The sequence below is a fragment of the Empidonax traillii genome, unplaced genomic scaffold, assembly GCF_003031625.1.
Source record: "Empidonax traillii isolate 1590-97213 ecotype Southwest subspecies unplaced genomic scaffold, ASM303162v1 scaffold346:size580472, whole genome shotgun sequence".
Classification (NCBI taxonomy): domain Eukaryota; kingdom Metazoa; phylum Chordata; class Aves; order Passeriformes; family Tyrannidae; genus Empidonax; species Empidonax traillii.
Window position 1 is genome coordinate 8,409 of NW_020955539.1, and position 15,890 is coordinate 24,298.

Sequence of the window (15,890 nt, forward strand, 5' to 3'; positions counted from 1 at the left end):
CTTTTCTTCTATGCATTCTTCAGTGTTCATTCTTTTCTTCTATGAAAACTACCAAATACAAGAATCTGATATCTGACTTTGGATTTATGGGATATTCTCTAAACTATTATTTTAGCTGATTCTTTAATATTTTTTTAAGAATGTGTATATTTATTTGCCATGTTTTCATAAACAACTAGTTAGTTTGGATATATCTCTTTCTTTTGCAAATTAAATAAGACTTTAGTTGTCAAACAGAATTTTTTCCTGTTATGGGCAGATACCATCTATTCAATACTGTCTAGAAGGACAATAGCACACAAAATCTAACTTACAGCTGTTTCCTAGGTAACAGGGATACATCTACAAAACTGTTGTACTGAATGGAAGGAAACAGCAAATATTTCCACTTTTCTACTTTTTTTGCCCTAGGAAAATCACTGCTTCAGAAGTTGCAAGATATGGGACCAGAGAATTACAGTTAGATTCCAGTGTGTTTGTTTTGTCACTTTTAGGTTTGTGCACACCTTCTATGATTGTACAGACAATGTCAGAAAACTTGTGAAATAAATCATAGCAGAGGTTTTTTACTTAGTTTTTTTTTTTGTTTGTTTTGTTTTTTTTTTTTGTTTTTGTTTGGTTGGTTGGTTGGTTGGTTGGTTTTTTTTTTTAGCAAAAGTGCTGTGTAGTAGAATTGACCCTTTCCATGAATGAAACAAAGAGAAAAGCAAATTTTATGTTTTCTTGTTCTATTATTGTTTTTTAGTAGTTTTTCAGAAGTTATCTATTGTTTTTTGTAGGAAGCCTAGTTCAAAAATGGAAGAAAAAAAGTACTAGAAAACTGAATTAAGTTAGTAAATTATGCACAATGTGTTGGTTACTCTTTCATGTATGTGATTATATAGAATTTAGTAGGTCTTTTTGGAAGTAATATAACTGTAGTATATTCCCAGTAGTTTCTTTCTCAATTATGTTAAGCATAAATTTCTTTTCCTCACTATAAAGGTTGACGTACTTAATCCCCATTTGCCATTTTTGTGTCATTGAGACAACTATTTCACATCTAATGCTTACTAAATTAGAACATAAATAAAGCAACTGAGTTTTTCTCTGTGCATCTCCTCCAGCCTGGGGGAGATCTGTAAAGAGAGCCTCATTCTTGTTTAAACATCTGCTTCACATTTGCTCAGATATTGCAGTAAAAGGCAGTCATGACAATGAGATAAGAGGGTGATTTGTTAACAAAACTGCATTGTGTTGACTAGGAGTGTCTCATTGTTTCCTTGTGATCCCTTTATCTGTCAGCAGCATCCATTGATCATGCTTGTCCTTACATTCAAAACGCTGGTGTAAAGACTACTTTCAATTATGTGTGAAATGAAAGTGTTTTAATGTAGAATAGCTGTGGAAACCTGATTTACCACAGCTGTGATTAGCTTAAATTATAAACTAAAGGTACACCTTTCACCAGCCTAAAGTGTATTGTTAGAATGCATATGAAAGGTGGGGTGGTAGATCAAAATATAAAAAATATAGTAATTCTGTTGCAACAGGTTACTTTGCTGAAATACATAATGAAAACTAAAGTTGTAATAAGAAAAAAATAATGGATATAGATATTGTGGCAGAATTGCTATACTCTGTTCATGCTCATTGAGGAGTGTAAGTTACCTGCACTTATGTAAGTATATATGCTAGAAGTAACAGTGCTTTTCTCTATATTTTCTCTTTTTTATTTGCTTCAATTAAAAAAAAAAAAATCTTCTCACCATTTTCTTAAACAACTCGTGTTTGCAAGTGATGGCTACTTTTACTTATAATACTTTTACACTGCGCTGGAAGAAAAAATAGTTCAGGTTATTTTTGTAAGTTATTATTTTTTCCACCTCAGGTTATCAAGGTATTTTCATCATGAGGACTCTCTTTCAAATAAATTAGTGAAGCACTAAGAGAATCACACTAGGCTCTAGCAGACATGAACCCTCCATACTAGAAGTCAGTGATTAATATTTCAGCATCTATAAAAAAAGCTACATTTTACATAATAATTATAATCTTTCCACAATTCTATTTTCCTTAGTAGTAGAGACATGAATATTTTCTGTTAATAATCATACAGTATATTGCTAAGTTTGAGCTACTTTGCGGGATAAAAATAATCCAAAGGACCTAACAGGAACAGGAAAAATAAAAATGAAAAGTTATCTTAGGGTGGAACACCTGTGACAGATTATAGCATCTTGTTCTTGGGAAATTGCATTTTTTTCACTGATGAGGTAATATAAACCTTATATACACTAAAGCAATGTAATTCAAGATATTTTGTTGACGCAGCTTTACTAGGTTGAGTGTGTGTGAACCAAACACTTAACAGTCTTCTGCTCTTAAGTTATGAATGAGGTTTTTCTACAAGAAGCACTTTAATTTGTGGCAATAGCAATCTCTCAAATCATATTGTATTAGACAGCATTTATGTTTTATATTAAAAAAACTGGTACAAATACTCTTCCCTTCTGGAAATATGTAACAATAGTTGATAAACATGTAATATATAACTACGTGCTCTTATAAGACTGGTTACAGAAGTTTGTGCTGTGCAAAGAGACGTGTACAAAAAAGGAAATGCTGTAGAAAAAATGTTGTCTGTATTCTTTCTTGTCTGTCTGAACAGGCATTGTGAGAGAATACATTAGTTCATTCTTCCTTCAGCTTGAGATCTAAAGTGAATGTCTAAAGTGCATCAAAATGTCTTTACTGGATTGTGATCAAAATTCCTTTAATTTTTTTTTTCCGTTATCTCTGGTTTTGAGATAAAAGTAAGAAAAACAACTAGTTATTACAGTACTTTTCATGGTCATGTGATACTGGCATTCTAATTTTTTTCTCTATGTTTACATGGTTTGTTAAATCACTCATAGAAATATTAGTTCAATTCATGCAGAAGTTGTCCAGAATAAATAAATAAGTAAATAAATAAATAGCTAAATAAATAAATAACTAAATAACTAATCTTCAATATTTTAATGAACATTAGCATGATTGTTACCTTTGAAGAGATGAGAACCTCTTTTCAATTCTTGATGAGTCATTAAAATGAGAGACATTGTTCTGTGCCTCAAGAAAAAAAGAATTTCACTGTGAATATTTTTTTCATTTTCCACTTCTTTTCTGAACTCAGACATGTAGTGTCTCATCAATGTTACTGTGCCAAATCCATCATTTAATTGATATTATTAAGAAATAAATTGCTTTACTTATGTTGTGTATCTCTAAGGTACAAATAGCTCCTTGCAGAATGAGATTGTTTGAACAAGAATGATTTACAGGGGTTAAAATCTGAATGTGGTAACTAGGTCTGAGCACTATACTATCTAATAGGATCTGTCTTGTCTTCCCCATCACCTCCATCCCTGCCAGGGCCATAGGTAAAATGGTCTTCACCATCAGCTGCAGCAGAGTAAAGCCAAGCCTGTCTCTCTGAGGATAGCACAGCCAGAAAAGTTATTTAGGGGAGACAAAGATGATACTTGTTTTCTGGCCCAGTCTTTTGGAGTTCACCCAAATGAATTAGAGTACGTTAAAGTTAAGTGCTCTTTTCCCTCCCCACCACCTGGAGCCTGCATCCATTCAGATGGAAAGGTTTGCTCACAGCAGCTTCAGAATGCCTGAGGAATAAACATGTTTCCCTACTGAGTATTTCTGCATTAGACCCCTGAAAAGCAGTCACATAGAACTCAACTCTTACAAATTGTATGGCCTCAGTCTCCATGGCTCTGCCAAGTGAGGACAAATATGCAAATACTGTGTGTAGCTTAGGCTATCAGTTAAATATAACCTGTTTTTTTTTTTTTAATTTCTGTTACTTAGATAGCTACTTAACAGGGGTGGCTTTTCGAAGAAACAAACAAACAAAAGGCTGGAGTGCTTTTGATTCTGAAAAACATTTTGTCTCCTTCCTTGATTTAATTTCTGTCATAAATCCTTCTCTTCTGGATCTCAGTCTCACTAGCATAGTGAGAAGCAGTTGGAAATTTTTTCTCTCTCTGCCTTATGAAATGGTTATGGAGGTGTTCATATGGTACAGTCACCATAATATATACACCATTAATATACTAAAATAATTAACTCCAGTCTCATAAATGTAAGTATGATGTTTCATAAATGGGATCCACTTGCAAAACAAAACAACTGCCTAAGCAGTTTTGGTGAGGTAAATAGTTGTTTCTCATTAATACTTTTATCTTCAGCATAGTGTCTAAAAAGAAGAATGCAAAATAGCTTTCTTTGCTAATCAGTGGATTACTCTAGCCTTGACTTCACTACTTGAAGCAGTAGGTAACTGTATATATTTGCAACAAATGCATGGTATTTTGCTGGTACATATTTACATATCTCATCTTATAAAACTACTTGAAATCCTAAGGTTATCTTAATAAAAAAAAAAAAACCGAAGACCTTCTAAACTGTTTCTCTGTTCAATTTAAAATGTGCAGCAATTGATCTAAGAGAACTAGGCATGCACTATTTTATGCTTCAGTTTAGAATAAGCACTGACTGTAATTACTATATGTAGGACACTTGCTGTAGCAATTTCCACTTTATAGAAGACTTGATAATGAAAAGAATAAACCAGATCTTGTCAAAGATATCCTTTCTCTTTCTCTGGCAATACCACTTTTCTTGTTCAAATAAGTTTGGTATGTCCAGTAAATGAAAAGGTAGAGCTAGCTTATAAGCATTCAAGCATAACTTCTGCTTTCTGAAGTCAGATATTATAATGAAATATATACTTTCATTTTCTATCATATTTGCATGTTTTCCTGTATATATTACATTTCCACTGTTATACAAAATGCTTTATCAATGGTAACACTTCAGATGCACCTTTCCAGAAAGGTCTAAATGAAAAAAGTACAGGCTTTGAAACTGATAAAAGTTTCCTTAGTTTCTATACACAGAAAATTTTGTCTAAGAAAGTATCTAAAGCTGCAATAAATTTTTTTTACCTTAATCTGAAGACCAGACAAGGAAATGGTATGGATCAGACAACTACAGACTTAATTCCTTATCTCTTAAAGCAACCCTGCTGGTATTGTTACAAGAAGTTAACAGCCTTTGCTTTTTCAAATTTTTTATTTATCTTTAAACTTTTAATAGAAAATCAAATTCAAAATAATCTTGTTTTTGTGTATTTTCTTTTCAGGGGATAAATGTAAGCCTACTGAATACATTGAAGTGAAAAAGATGTTGCTGGATCTACAAAATCAGAGATACATTGCCCAATCAAAAGATAAAACCATTGATGAGAAAATGGCTTTAAAGAAACTCCTTGTAGATCAAATGTTCAATTATTTTGATTCAGACAAGAATGGACTTGTGGACACTAATGAGTTATCTCAGGTAAGATTCAGATTTTGTTTCCATTGGCATAGTAGCTATTCAGTTGTCTTTGTCATATGGAATATTATGTCTAAGGATGCTTTACTTTAGAAAATATTTATCAGTCTCTGAAGTGGAAAACTTAATTTGAGAATTACTCAGAAATTCTGCAGTGATTACTTGGAAATTTTAATATAATGCTTTGGAATATAGTGGAGTGGGTTAGAACACTCTAGGCTGTTGTGACCATGAGCTGTTTTATTATCTGCAGCATGATACCATAAAGTGCAAGAGTATACCTGTGTTGTAGAAGTTGAAAACAATTAAAATGATGTGGTAAATCACTTCTTTAATACTAAAATATTGTTGCTTCATCTAAGGGCTAGAGAGGTACAGAAGTAGTCTTGCAAAGTTCATGGTAGTCTCTAAACAGTAAACTTTAACTAATACAGATCTAAACCAACAATTGTTGCTCTAGTAGGCATAACAGCACTAGCTTTCATCAACCTAAAAGGGATAATTCTGTTAAAGAGTGTTGTTAGGGCAATTGTACTTTGATTTACTAGAGGTCTGTGTTTGAGGAACATAATAATGGCTAAACTATATTAATACTAGGCAGCCAATTAAAAATTTAAGAAATGCAAGTTTTTTCAGATGTGACTGTTGATCATTGTGCTGTGTTTTATGTGGAGTGACAGTGTTAAAAAATATTTACAAGTGAATATATAATACCTAAGGTGTAAGGCTGGAGTTATTCATTTCCATGCAGATAACTTTTAAAATTTTAGTGGCAATTTCCAGGACCAGAGGCTGGTTGCAAATATAGGTATCCTGTCAACTACCAATAAATTAACCTGTTTCAAAAAAACTAATTAGAAAATATTATTTTTCTGTACTTTTATAAGATTTGATTTTCCTACTGCTTTTTAGACTCTTTCAGAACCTCAGCTTTAAAGGGAAATTGGTGCCTATATATGAATTTATAATAGGAACTGTAAAGTAGTGCTTTTTCACACGTATGGAAACAGGTCAAATGGCCTTAAAACCCAAACATGGTGCTATGTGGTATTACTGTAATTCACTGCAGAAACATGAAATTATTTGATTGAAAGATTAATGTAAAAGAAAATAGTTGTTAATGCCACTTAGTTTGTTATTTTATGTTTTGACAAGAGACACAATAATTAACCCCATGAGGGACCCACACTGGAGCATTGTGTTCCCTGCGTGAATTGCTACACGCTGTAGCAGTTCATGAAGAACTACATCCCATGGAAAGGACTCGTGTTGGAGCAGTTCGTGGCGGACTGTCTCCTGTGGGAGGGATAGAGTGTGAGAAGTCCTCCCTCTGAGGAGGAAAGAGTGTCAAAGACAACGTGTGATGAAATGACTGCAGCTCCCATTCCCCATCTCCTTGCACTGCAGGGGAAGGAGAAGGTAGAGAATATCATGAGTAAAGTTGAGCCAAGGAAGAAGGGAGGGATGAGAGAAAAGCGTTTTAATATTTGGGTTCATTTCTCATTTATTCTACTCTGCTCTTGGTAATGAATTCAATTATTTGTTCCTGCTTAGCTGATGGTGGTAATTGCTGAGTGATTTCTGCCTGACTTTCATTATATTTTTTCTTCCCTGTACAGCTGAGGAGGGGAGTGACAGAGAGGCTTTGGTGGGTCAACCATCCACAGGCAGACATTACTGTACTCCTGAAAACATTCTTGGGATTAAAAGACTTTCTCTCAGTTGTGCTTACAATACAGTCAAAATTTTAAAATCTACAGAGTTGTCATAAATGATAGTGCCTGTCTATATTTTAGAGCTAATCATATTAAGAGGATATGAAAAGCAACATATTTGTTGTAGAAAACAAGAACTCCTGGAGTTAATTTATGTTCACATAAATAGTGGACTCAGTTTTTAGTGTATCTTAAATTTTACATCTCATCAATCTTGTTGTGAACTCAGGCTCTTGGATTGCATTTATTATCTCATAGGTGTCCATATAGTCATCCTACCTAATGGAAAATTGAAATTAATCAGTTGGAGATTGGAAATGGTGACAGCAAGACTCCAATTTTTATTGATGTATTTTGGATCTGAAGTCATCAGGTTCTTCAATTTGCATCTTGATGCAAGAGAAATGAATATTCCTCTGTGAAAAAGCAAGAGTATTGTTTTTATTAAAAAAGCTATTTCAAGTAGTGAGAAAGTTTTTTGTTTGTTTGGGTTTTGTGTGGTTTTCGTTTGTTTTTACTCCAAGTATTATAGCAGTAAATTAAAAATTGGCAGACTTTTTTTTCTTCTATTTGAACAATTCTAGCACCTGGATATAATATTTTTCATGTCTTTGTGGACTAATATAGAATTGCAGTTATAAGTAATTTTAACTCTGTTACACAGTGTAAATGTAATAAAAAAATGGTGGGATTATGTAGCTCCACTCAGGCTGAATTAAGAGGGGTTTTCTCATATAAATGCTTCTCTGCCTTGACTGCTTTCATTGCTGAGCCTAACTCTTTTAATGTTTTAGTTTCCAAACCCCATGCTGGCAAGTGAGATGTGGCTTGATTTTAAAAGGACTTACTGATGAAGTTAACCTTTTAGACCACTGTTTTGAGCAGTAGATACTAATCAGAAAGAGAATATAGCCTTTCAAAAGCGCAAGCTGTGAAATAGGCAGGATTTTCATCATCTTCATCACCTCTGGTCAACTTATCTGTCAGTTTTCTAGTATAATGAGGTGGTTCCTTGAAGTGTTTATTTTGCTTTTAAAGCACTTTTAAATAATCCAAATGAATCCAAAATAATAGAACATAATTGAATCTTCCTGTTAGCTATGAATATTCAGTTGTTAACAGACTCATTTGTTTATCTATTTTATCTTATGCAAAACCAAACAGGAATTTATTAAAAAGTTGTAAGTGAAATACCAGTATTTCTATCACTGTAGACTTGATTACTCTATATTGTTTTTGTTGTATAGAAGAGAAAAAACAACAGAAGTGTTATGAGAAGGCATGGGAATAAAATGTATTTTTTCAGTGATGGATGTCGTTATTCCTGTATGGTGGAATTGCCTTTTTATAAACAGTAAGCCTTTTCTGGTTCCCTTCAGGGAAAGATGCATAAGCTCTGAGAGTGCTTCATCTTGCTCAGCAGTGAAATTCAAGTTTCTTCTGTGTGTGAAGGGAAATAATCTATACTTGATTAGACTTAGAGCAGCTTTTCTTCTATTTATGTCTTACACTACTGAACTGAGAAAGCAAAATTTTATAGAAAAGGAAAGTCACAAGCCTGAGAGCAAGCTGAATATGCAATAATAATAAATTTTCTTCTTCCTTTCCTTCTTTTTGATGATCTGATTTTTAGATTCAAAGAAATAATTTAACATCCTTATTTATGAACTTCTATCAGTAATTTTAAATATCTGGATATATTTCTTTTATTTACCAGGTTAACATAGGCTAAATGAAAATACATTACATTTTCATAAAAACTCATCCTCACTTCTGCATTTTATTTGAATTTTCTCAGTGTCATTTAATTCCAGTGAGTGAGACCAAATAGAACCAATTAAGAAACAGGGAAAAGAACCCCTCACTTTCAGGAGATTTGCTAAGTTTGTCATTGTTTCAAGGAAAGATAGGAGCAAGTTACAGGAACTACTGTAAGATTAAGTATGCCGTTTTCACATACCAGTTCAATATGCTTCTGTTGCAGGTGACATCAAAAATTCAGGCTTCTCATAAAATGTAATGAACCTTTGAGCAGTGTTATGGAGCCATGTGTGTTTGTAGGTAATTACACAGGATTGGGATGTATGTATGGATGTAAATCATCTTTACATAAACCATTAATTCAAAAGTTCTAATAAAAAATGTACTAAAAAAGAAACAATTTTTAAGTGAGAAATTAAGTATTATTGCCTTTAAGACTGCGTGTAGATATGTGCAAAATTCCTGTAAATCTCATACCTGAGAAGTACACTCTGCAGAAGAGTAGAGCTGTATCTATAAATTACTTAGTTACTGTACAGTAACTTAAAAAATGTAGTCTGAAGGAATTATATATTTAATTGGTTTGTTTAACACAACATTAATTGCAGCCAAATGTATAGGTAAGGTCACATTTTAATTAGTTTCTTCCTGTTATTTATTCTTCAATTTCTTTTTTTCTCAGATTCGCTTCAGGCACTGTCAGTTACCCTATTTGCTAACAACCTCTTGCTTGTGAATTGAGAACAGATGTGTCCTTTTATATGCAACAACTTGACCTGAATTGTGACTCCATTTTATACTTCAAAGGTTAAGATTCCTAAACTATGTTCCCTACGTTGTGCTATCACTGATCTAACAGAAACTGAATATGAGCTATATTCAATTCTAGATTCAAAACAAAACCAAGAATCCCACAGGAAACCTTAAGATTGGGGAAAATTAAGAGAGACTCTTTTAGGGATCAGTAGTGAGCTAAAGTTTACAAGCACTGTGATCATCATACTAAACTCTTAAAGCTTGGTCTCTGTTTGCTGCCTTTGGTGTTATCAAGGAGAAGCACTTCCCATTATGTTCTTGCATAATGGATAGTTGAGTTACACCGCTGGACTAGAAATTAGCTATTTAGCTACTGGAAAGTATATAAGGAAGAAAAAAAAAAGCTACTAAGAGATTTTAAAATTACGTTTGTTCTATCCTATATTTAGCTAATAGATTAATAGCTTTGCATATATATTTAAAATATACAAATATTTCACATAGCTGGGTAGAGAGCCTGAAGTCTTCTCATCAGTCTAAATGGAGCATTTAGCAACCTCGGAGCTATGTAAGCATTGCATAATCTCTTAGGTGATTTTGCAGCTGTGAGTTTCTAATTTTCTCTCTAGGGACAAAGTCCATGCCTAAAATGTGAGAATAAATGTTTTCTAAATGAGAGAACCTTAAGACACCAGATTTTTTGGGTGCACCTAGTGACTTAAAGATAGAAGCCCCCAGTTTCTGAACCTGGGGTTACCTAGGATATTCCTTTCTCCAGCCAATGACTGCAAGGTTAGGCAAAGCGATTCTGCTCCTTCAGTTAGTTTTCTCTGGCTCAATGATTCCTAAATTTCATCCTCGGAAAGTAACAGGCCATCAAGGAAGCAGGACCAAGCTTCATTTCCTGCATAGGTTCAAGGGCTGGTGCTAACTGAAAGTGGACACAGTGCAGGATTTTGTTTGCACTCATTGTTTTCTCTTGTTTAGGTCCAAAGCCACAGGCTCAGAGTGCTGGCAGTTTAGTTTGGAGGTGTGGAATTTTACCCATGTCATCTATGTGGTCCTAATATCTATTCTGGTCTTATACTGTGAGCTAGGCATCTATAACATCAGCATTATATTTGCAGACACCTTACGTCTTCTGAGCCAGATTAGGTCTTCCCCCTGCTAAGTGAGGAATTGGAAAGACAGGGAAATGTGCCTCTCTGTAAAGTAGATTGCAGGGAGAAATCTAATACCTGAGCTGTGTAACTTGATTAGCATAGGATAGTATTGAGATAACACTTTTAAATGAAATTTAGTCTGTGCCTTTATGTGCCTTTTTGTGTGGTCTTAGCAGCTCAGATATCCATTTCCATGAGGATCTCTATGTCATGACCATTCTATGATGCACAAGTCCTGTATCTTTACTCACTCTGCATCAATTTCCCAAAGGAAACTATCTACTATAGGCATCAAATACCAGATGGTGTTGCTGCCCTACAGAATCTGCTGGTAAATTATAAGAATACTGATTTAACTTAGATTAAGGGAAGTTAAAGCAAGAAACAATTTGCCAACCTTTATTATCAACTTGCTTTCATAACTGGTCCATTCTTTCAGTTTATACAAGTTTATACTGCTGTGGAAGATGGTGGAACAAGTAATTGAATCCCTTGTACAGTTCAGAATTAATCGGGAGCATTGTTCTCACGGTGTTTGGTGTTTGATGTATTTGGTGTTTTATCAAGCACTGAGAGATACTGTTGTGATGAGATACCTTTAGGAAAGATGAACACATGTTAACTGAGTGGCCATATTAGATTTAAAAGAAGGTTTTGTTTGTAGTTGTATTACTGTAGCAATTTCTTTGGAGAGGTACGTAAAGACCATCAATCACAGGAAGGCAAAAAACCTACTGATTGATAACATTCCAGGTAAGATGCACTAATAAAGGAAACGTTACGTTATCTATGATCTATTTGCAAAAATCAGTTGCAGATTTTTCATTGTGACTGCCAGAAATCAAAGTGAAGTGAATAAAACTTTAATAATAAATAAATAAATAAATAAATAATAAAATATTAAATATGTTCTGATGTGCAGTTTGTTATTTTTAATCAGATTTCTTTTCCCATTCTCCTAAAATTTGGAGTTGTACTGGCTAAATTTCTGAGAGGTTTTGAGTTTAGCTAACAGTACGCTTTTTCATGGGAAAGGGATAATTGTGTGCTATACCTTTAAGAAGTGCAGTATTTTCTAAAGAATGCAAATCCTTCCTTCATGTTTCAAAGAGTATTCAATTCTCAAGAATAAGCTGCACATTTTTTAAAAACCATATTTAATTTGAAAATTTAGATAAGTTTCTAAGTTCTCAGTATTTATGGCGTTTCACGATGTGCAATGAACAGAGCAGTACTCTTGGCTGTATATTTTGCCTTTTACCAGTTGATGATATGGAAAGTAAATACTTCACTGTCTTTATGGAAATGCAAAGTAAAAACTGTGAGCATAAATATTTGAAAACGTTCTCTGGTATGAATTTTCAGCTCAGAAGTTTGAAAACAAATAATCCATATTTGACTTGTATGGCACAATCATAAAATTGTGCGGATAATCTATATCAGATTTTAATTTTTATAATACATATTTTATTTCTAGCCTATGGTTTACTAAAAATTTTGACAGTTTCTATTCTCCCTCCCCAATTAATTGTTGTCTCTTTAGTTTAGCGAAGGAGTAGACAAGTTGTGTTTAAAGAATTGTCCTAAGAAACAATTTCCTTAAATTCTACTGTTCTCTACTCCAGAGATTAATAGAGTAATAAAATTTAAAATTTAAGGCACATTTTTGGATCATCTATGGTACAAAAGTTTGATTAGATGATAGTGTATCATAGACATTAGATTTTATTCTATTTATCCTATTATTTTAATTAAAAAAGAATGTCTTCCAGAAAAGGTCTATAAGGAGGTGTACTACCTTGATTTGAAAACATCAAGGAGAATGTAAAAGACATAGTATTCAAGGTTAACTGTTCCTATGGCTTTTATTTTCCAGTTTTATAGGGGTTATCCATTTTTTTCCTATCCTATTAATGATTTTCAAAACTGAAATATTTATTTCTTCCCCTGAGAAATTACCTATGCAATGTGATATGGTCAAGTCTAAGTTTCCCTTTAAAAAATAAACTAAGAACAAACAAACAACCTAACAGACCTTTCCCCCTCCCTTAAACCTATAAAGATTGATTTTTCTTGGTTCACTTAATGTAAAGTGTCTCAGCAGACTTTGGTTTGCTTTTATGGATCCTTTCTAACTTGGTAAATTCCCTTCTAGTTTCTCAACATTAAATTTTAATCTGTTCAAGTCAAAATTGAATGCTGTGTTTCAAATTCAGTCCCACCATTGCCTGTCTAGTCCTAGTTACCTTGTTACACTTCAAAAAACCATACTACTTGGTTAAGCTACAGAATGATCCTGGAATTTATAAGGCTTCTTTATCCCCAGCAAATCTTGCCACTTTTTTTTTCAGAGAAAATGCTTCCCAGAGCCCATTAATCCTCATTAAAGTATGAGATTCTTACATTAGGTTTTTACGAGGTTCCTAGTTTTAGATGAATGACCTTATATTACATTGTACAAAAACACAGGTACTTTTTCTGAAAACATTCAACCATGTGATCCGTTTAATTCCATATGCTGCCTTGTCCTTCTCCTCATTATTATTGACCTCAACAGTACAAACCATCTACCAATTTTATTTTTTTAGGTTGGGATGAGACCTCACATTTAAAAAAATCCCACTGGATTGTTTTAGCTATTGATGACTCCTTACAGACATCTATTTTTTCAGGTTTTGCAATTACTGATAATATTATTCATGTAGTATATGCCTTATTGATACTGCATAGTATTTTTATCTTGTGATTATATAGTGTGTGAAATTAAAAATACCTATAAGAAAACATTATGTTTAGCAATCTGCCTTTGTAAATTAAATCTCTTACATAGGTAAAAAAAAATGAAATTGAGGTTGTCTGACAAGCTGTATTTCCTAGAAAATGGTATTAAAATATCATGCTGTGACAGCATTTAGAAACACAAAAAATATTTGCAGTCTTAATTTGTGAATTCCATTTTTTATTTTTTGAACCAATACTAATATTTTTTCTTGACCTTGTATCATTATATATCCTATTTCATGGAATTTCACTGATACTTGAAGATCTGTTGAAAGGTAATGCCAACATGAAAAAGGTCTCCTCAGCTGACTTAGGGACTCTTGTGAACAGGCTATTTGATCCTGATGATTATAGAACTTGATGCCAACATAAGTTGCTAAACGACTTCTCTGCTGGCTAATGGCTTGGTAACCAGTCATATTTACTTTGCTAGAGTCGCATACAGGTTGTAACTTTATATCACAGTGGATCTGATCTAACTTCAAGCTGCTACAGAAACAGGCAATTTTTTGAAATCCAAACCCCTGCACCCTGAGTTGTACCTGGTTGTGAGTCATAACTCATGTGATGGGATATTAATCTCCCACCTCTTCAAAAGGAAACCCCAACCAACTGACCTAAAGCTCCACCAAGATTAATTTTGCTTTTGATCTCAGAGTTGATTTGATCCACAGGTCCCATTGCAGAGCTGGGAGATAGCTAGGTCCTGCACAAGAGAATTCTGATTGGAACAGCTCTTTTAGCAACAAATCACAGATAATTAAGATTAATCAAAATATCAAATCACTTCTGTACCTTTTGAAACCTGTCATCACAGGCATGTTTGGAGGATTTATCAACAGTGAATATATTTTCCAAAGAACCCCAAAGTATATCACCAGCATAAAGATGTTGGTACATAGACATATATTGAATCTTACATTTGTAATCAAAATCATAGGTTTACTAAGGATGAAAATGAAATAATTGCCAGGATGATAAAATGTACATGTCTGTAATATCTTTAACAGAAATAACACATTAATTTGATCTAATTTTTTTTAAATTATGATTATTCTTTTTTCAAATAAAATTGACCAATTATAAATGAAAAGTATCATAAGACAGATTTCAGTTCAAAGAATAGAAGCTGAGAACACTAATTTGCAATTTAAAATGGGATACTATAGAGGCAGGTGTTTTGGGACTTTAAAAAAGGTTTTCTTACAAATTAGGTGTAACGTTTCACCCTTATTTGCACAGCTGAAGCAAGTGAAAACAGGTGTTTAAAACGATTTCAGACAATGAAAGGAACAACTCTTCTCATCCTAAATGTGCCTTTTCCATGAATCAGCTATGATTTTAAGAACGTTTCAGGACCTTGAAATCTCAGTTATTTCTGGTAAAGTTTTTGTTACACACCACTGAATATTTAGTACTTCTTGTATAACTATAATGGGCTTAGAGTTACTAATTTTTCCCAGACTACGTTTTTGTCCTTTATGCACCAGCTGCATGATCTACACAATTTTATTTTTTCTTAGTTCAGTTTAATGTGAACTCAGTAAACAGGCTTTTATAGTGTGAGAAATAGTAAGCACTAATATTCAGGTAGCATAGTATGTATTTTTAATTAATAATAACAAAAGATGGTTTTATGTTGTTTTTTCTTGTGTATGTAAATGGTTTTCATACTCTCTAATGTACAAACAAGGTCATTATCTTTTATAATGCTTTTATAATAATATATAGGAGATTACTTCTGGTAGAACAAAATGTTTGGGTCTTTTCTCTTTCCTTTACTGTTCCTTTTATTCTCTATTTTTCTTTTAGCTATTTTGTATTTACATGAATAGTAACTGAATTAATTCCTTTGCAGAGCAACTGAAACATAAAAGTCCCTGTATGTCCTGTTTTCCAGAAGTTATCCTATGTTAATACAACTATAATGGTTTAACAATTATTTTGGGAGACAGGTCAAGTATTGGAAGAATAATTATTTTATGTAGGAATTAACTGTAGACATATTCCATTTTTTCTGTGCCCAGTACAAAACTGTGTGCAAAACTCTTACAAAGAAGAATTGAGTTAGTTTTGGTTCTTTGAGTTATGTGATAATACTTTTAATATATGCTCATGTAAAATGACAGCTCTGAATTACTATCAGCATCTTAATAATTCCTCACATGGAATCTAAGTAGATGTCTACTACATTTATAGACTTAGACCAAAATGCTGCACATATTAAAGAACATTTCTCTAGGGTAAGTCCACTGGAGTTAAAAATCTAATAGCTAGTAATTATGATCTATTTACAAATTTTATGTGCCCCCATTAAGAAACAGAAACCTTTTCAGGT

The 15,890-nt window shown here is 33.1% G+C and overlaps 1 protein-coding gene across 1 annotated transcript in view; it reads left to right on the top strand.

Moving 5' to 3' along the window:
- Positions 1 to 5,175: 5,175 nt before the first annotated feature.
- The window catches only part of LOC114061644 (follistatin-related protein 5), a gene marked incomplete at its 5' end in the record, with an annotated part of 129,224 nt that continues 118,509 nt past the window's right edge, over positions 5,176 to 15,890 (top strand). Inside the window, one exon of the mRNA XM_027892318.1 lies at positions 5,176 to 5,379. Within this exon, the coding sequence (XP_027748119.1) occupies positions 5,176 to 5,379 (204 nt within the window). The remainder of the gene's footprint in view (positions 5,380 to 15,890) is intronic.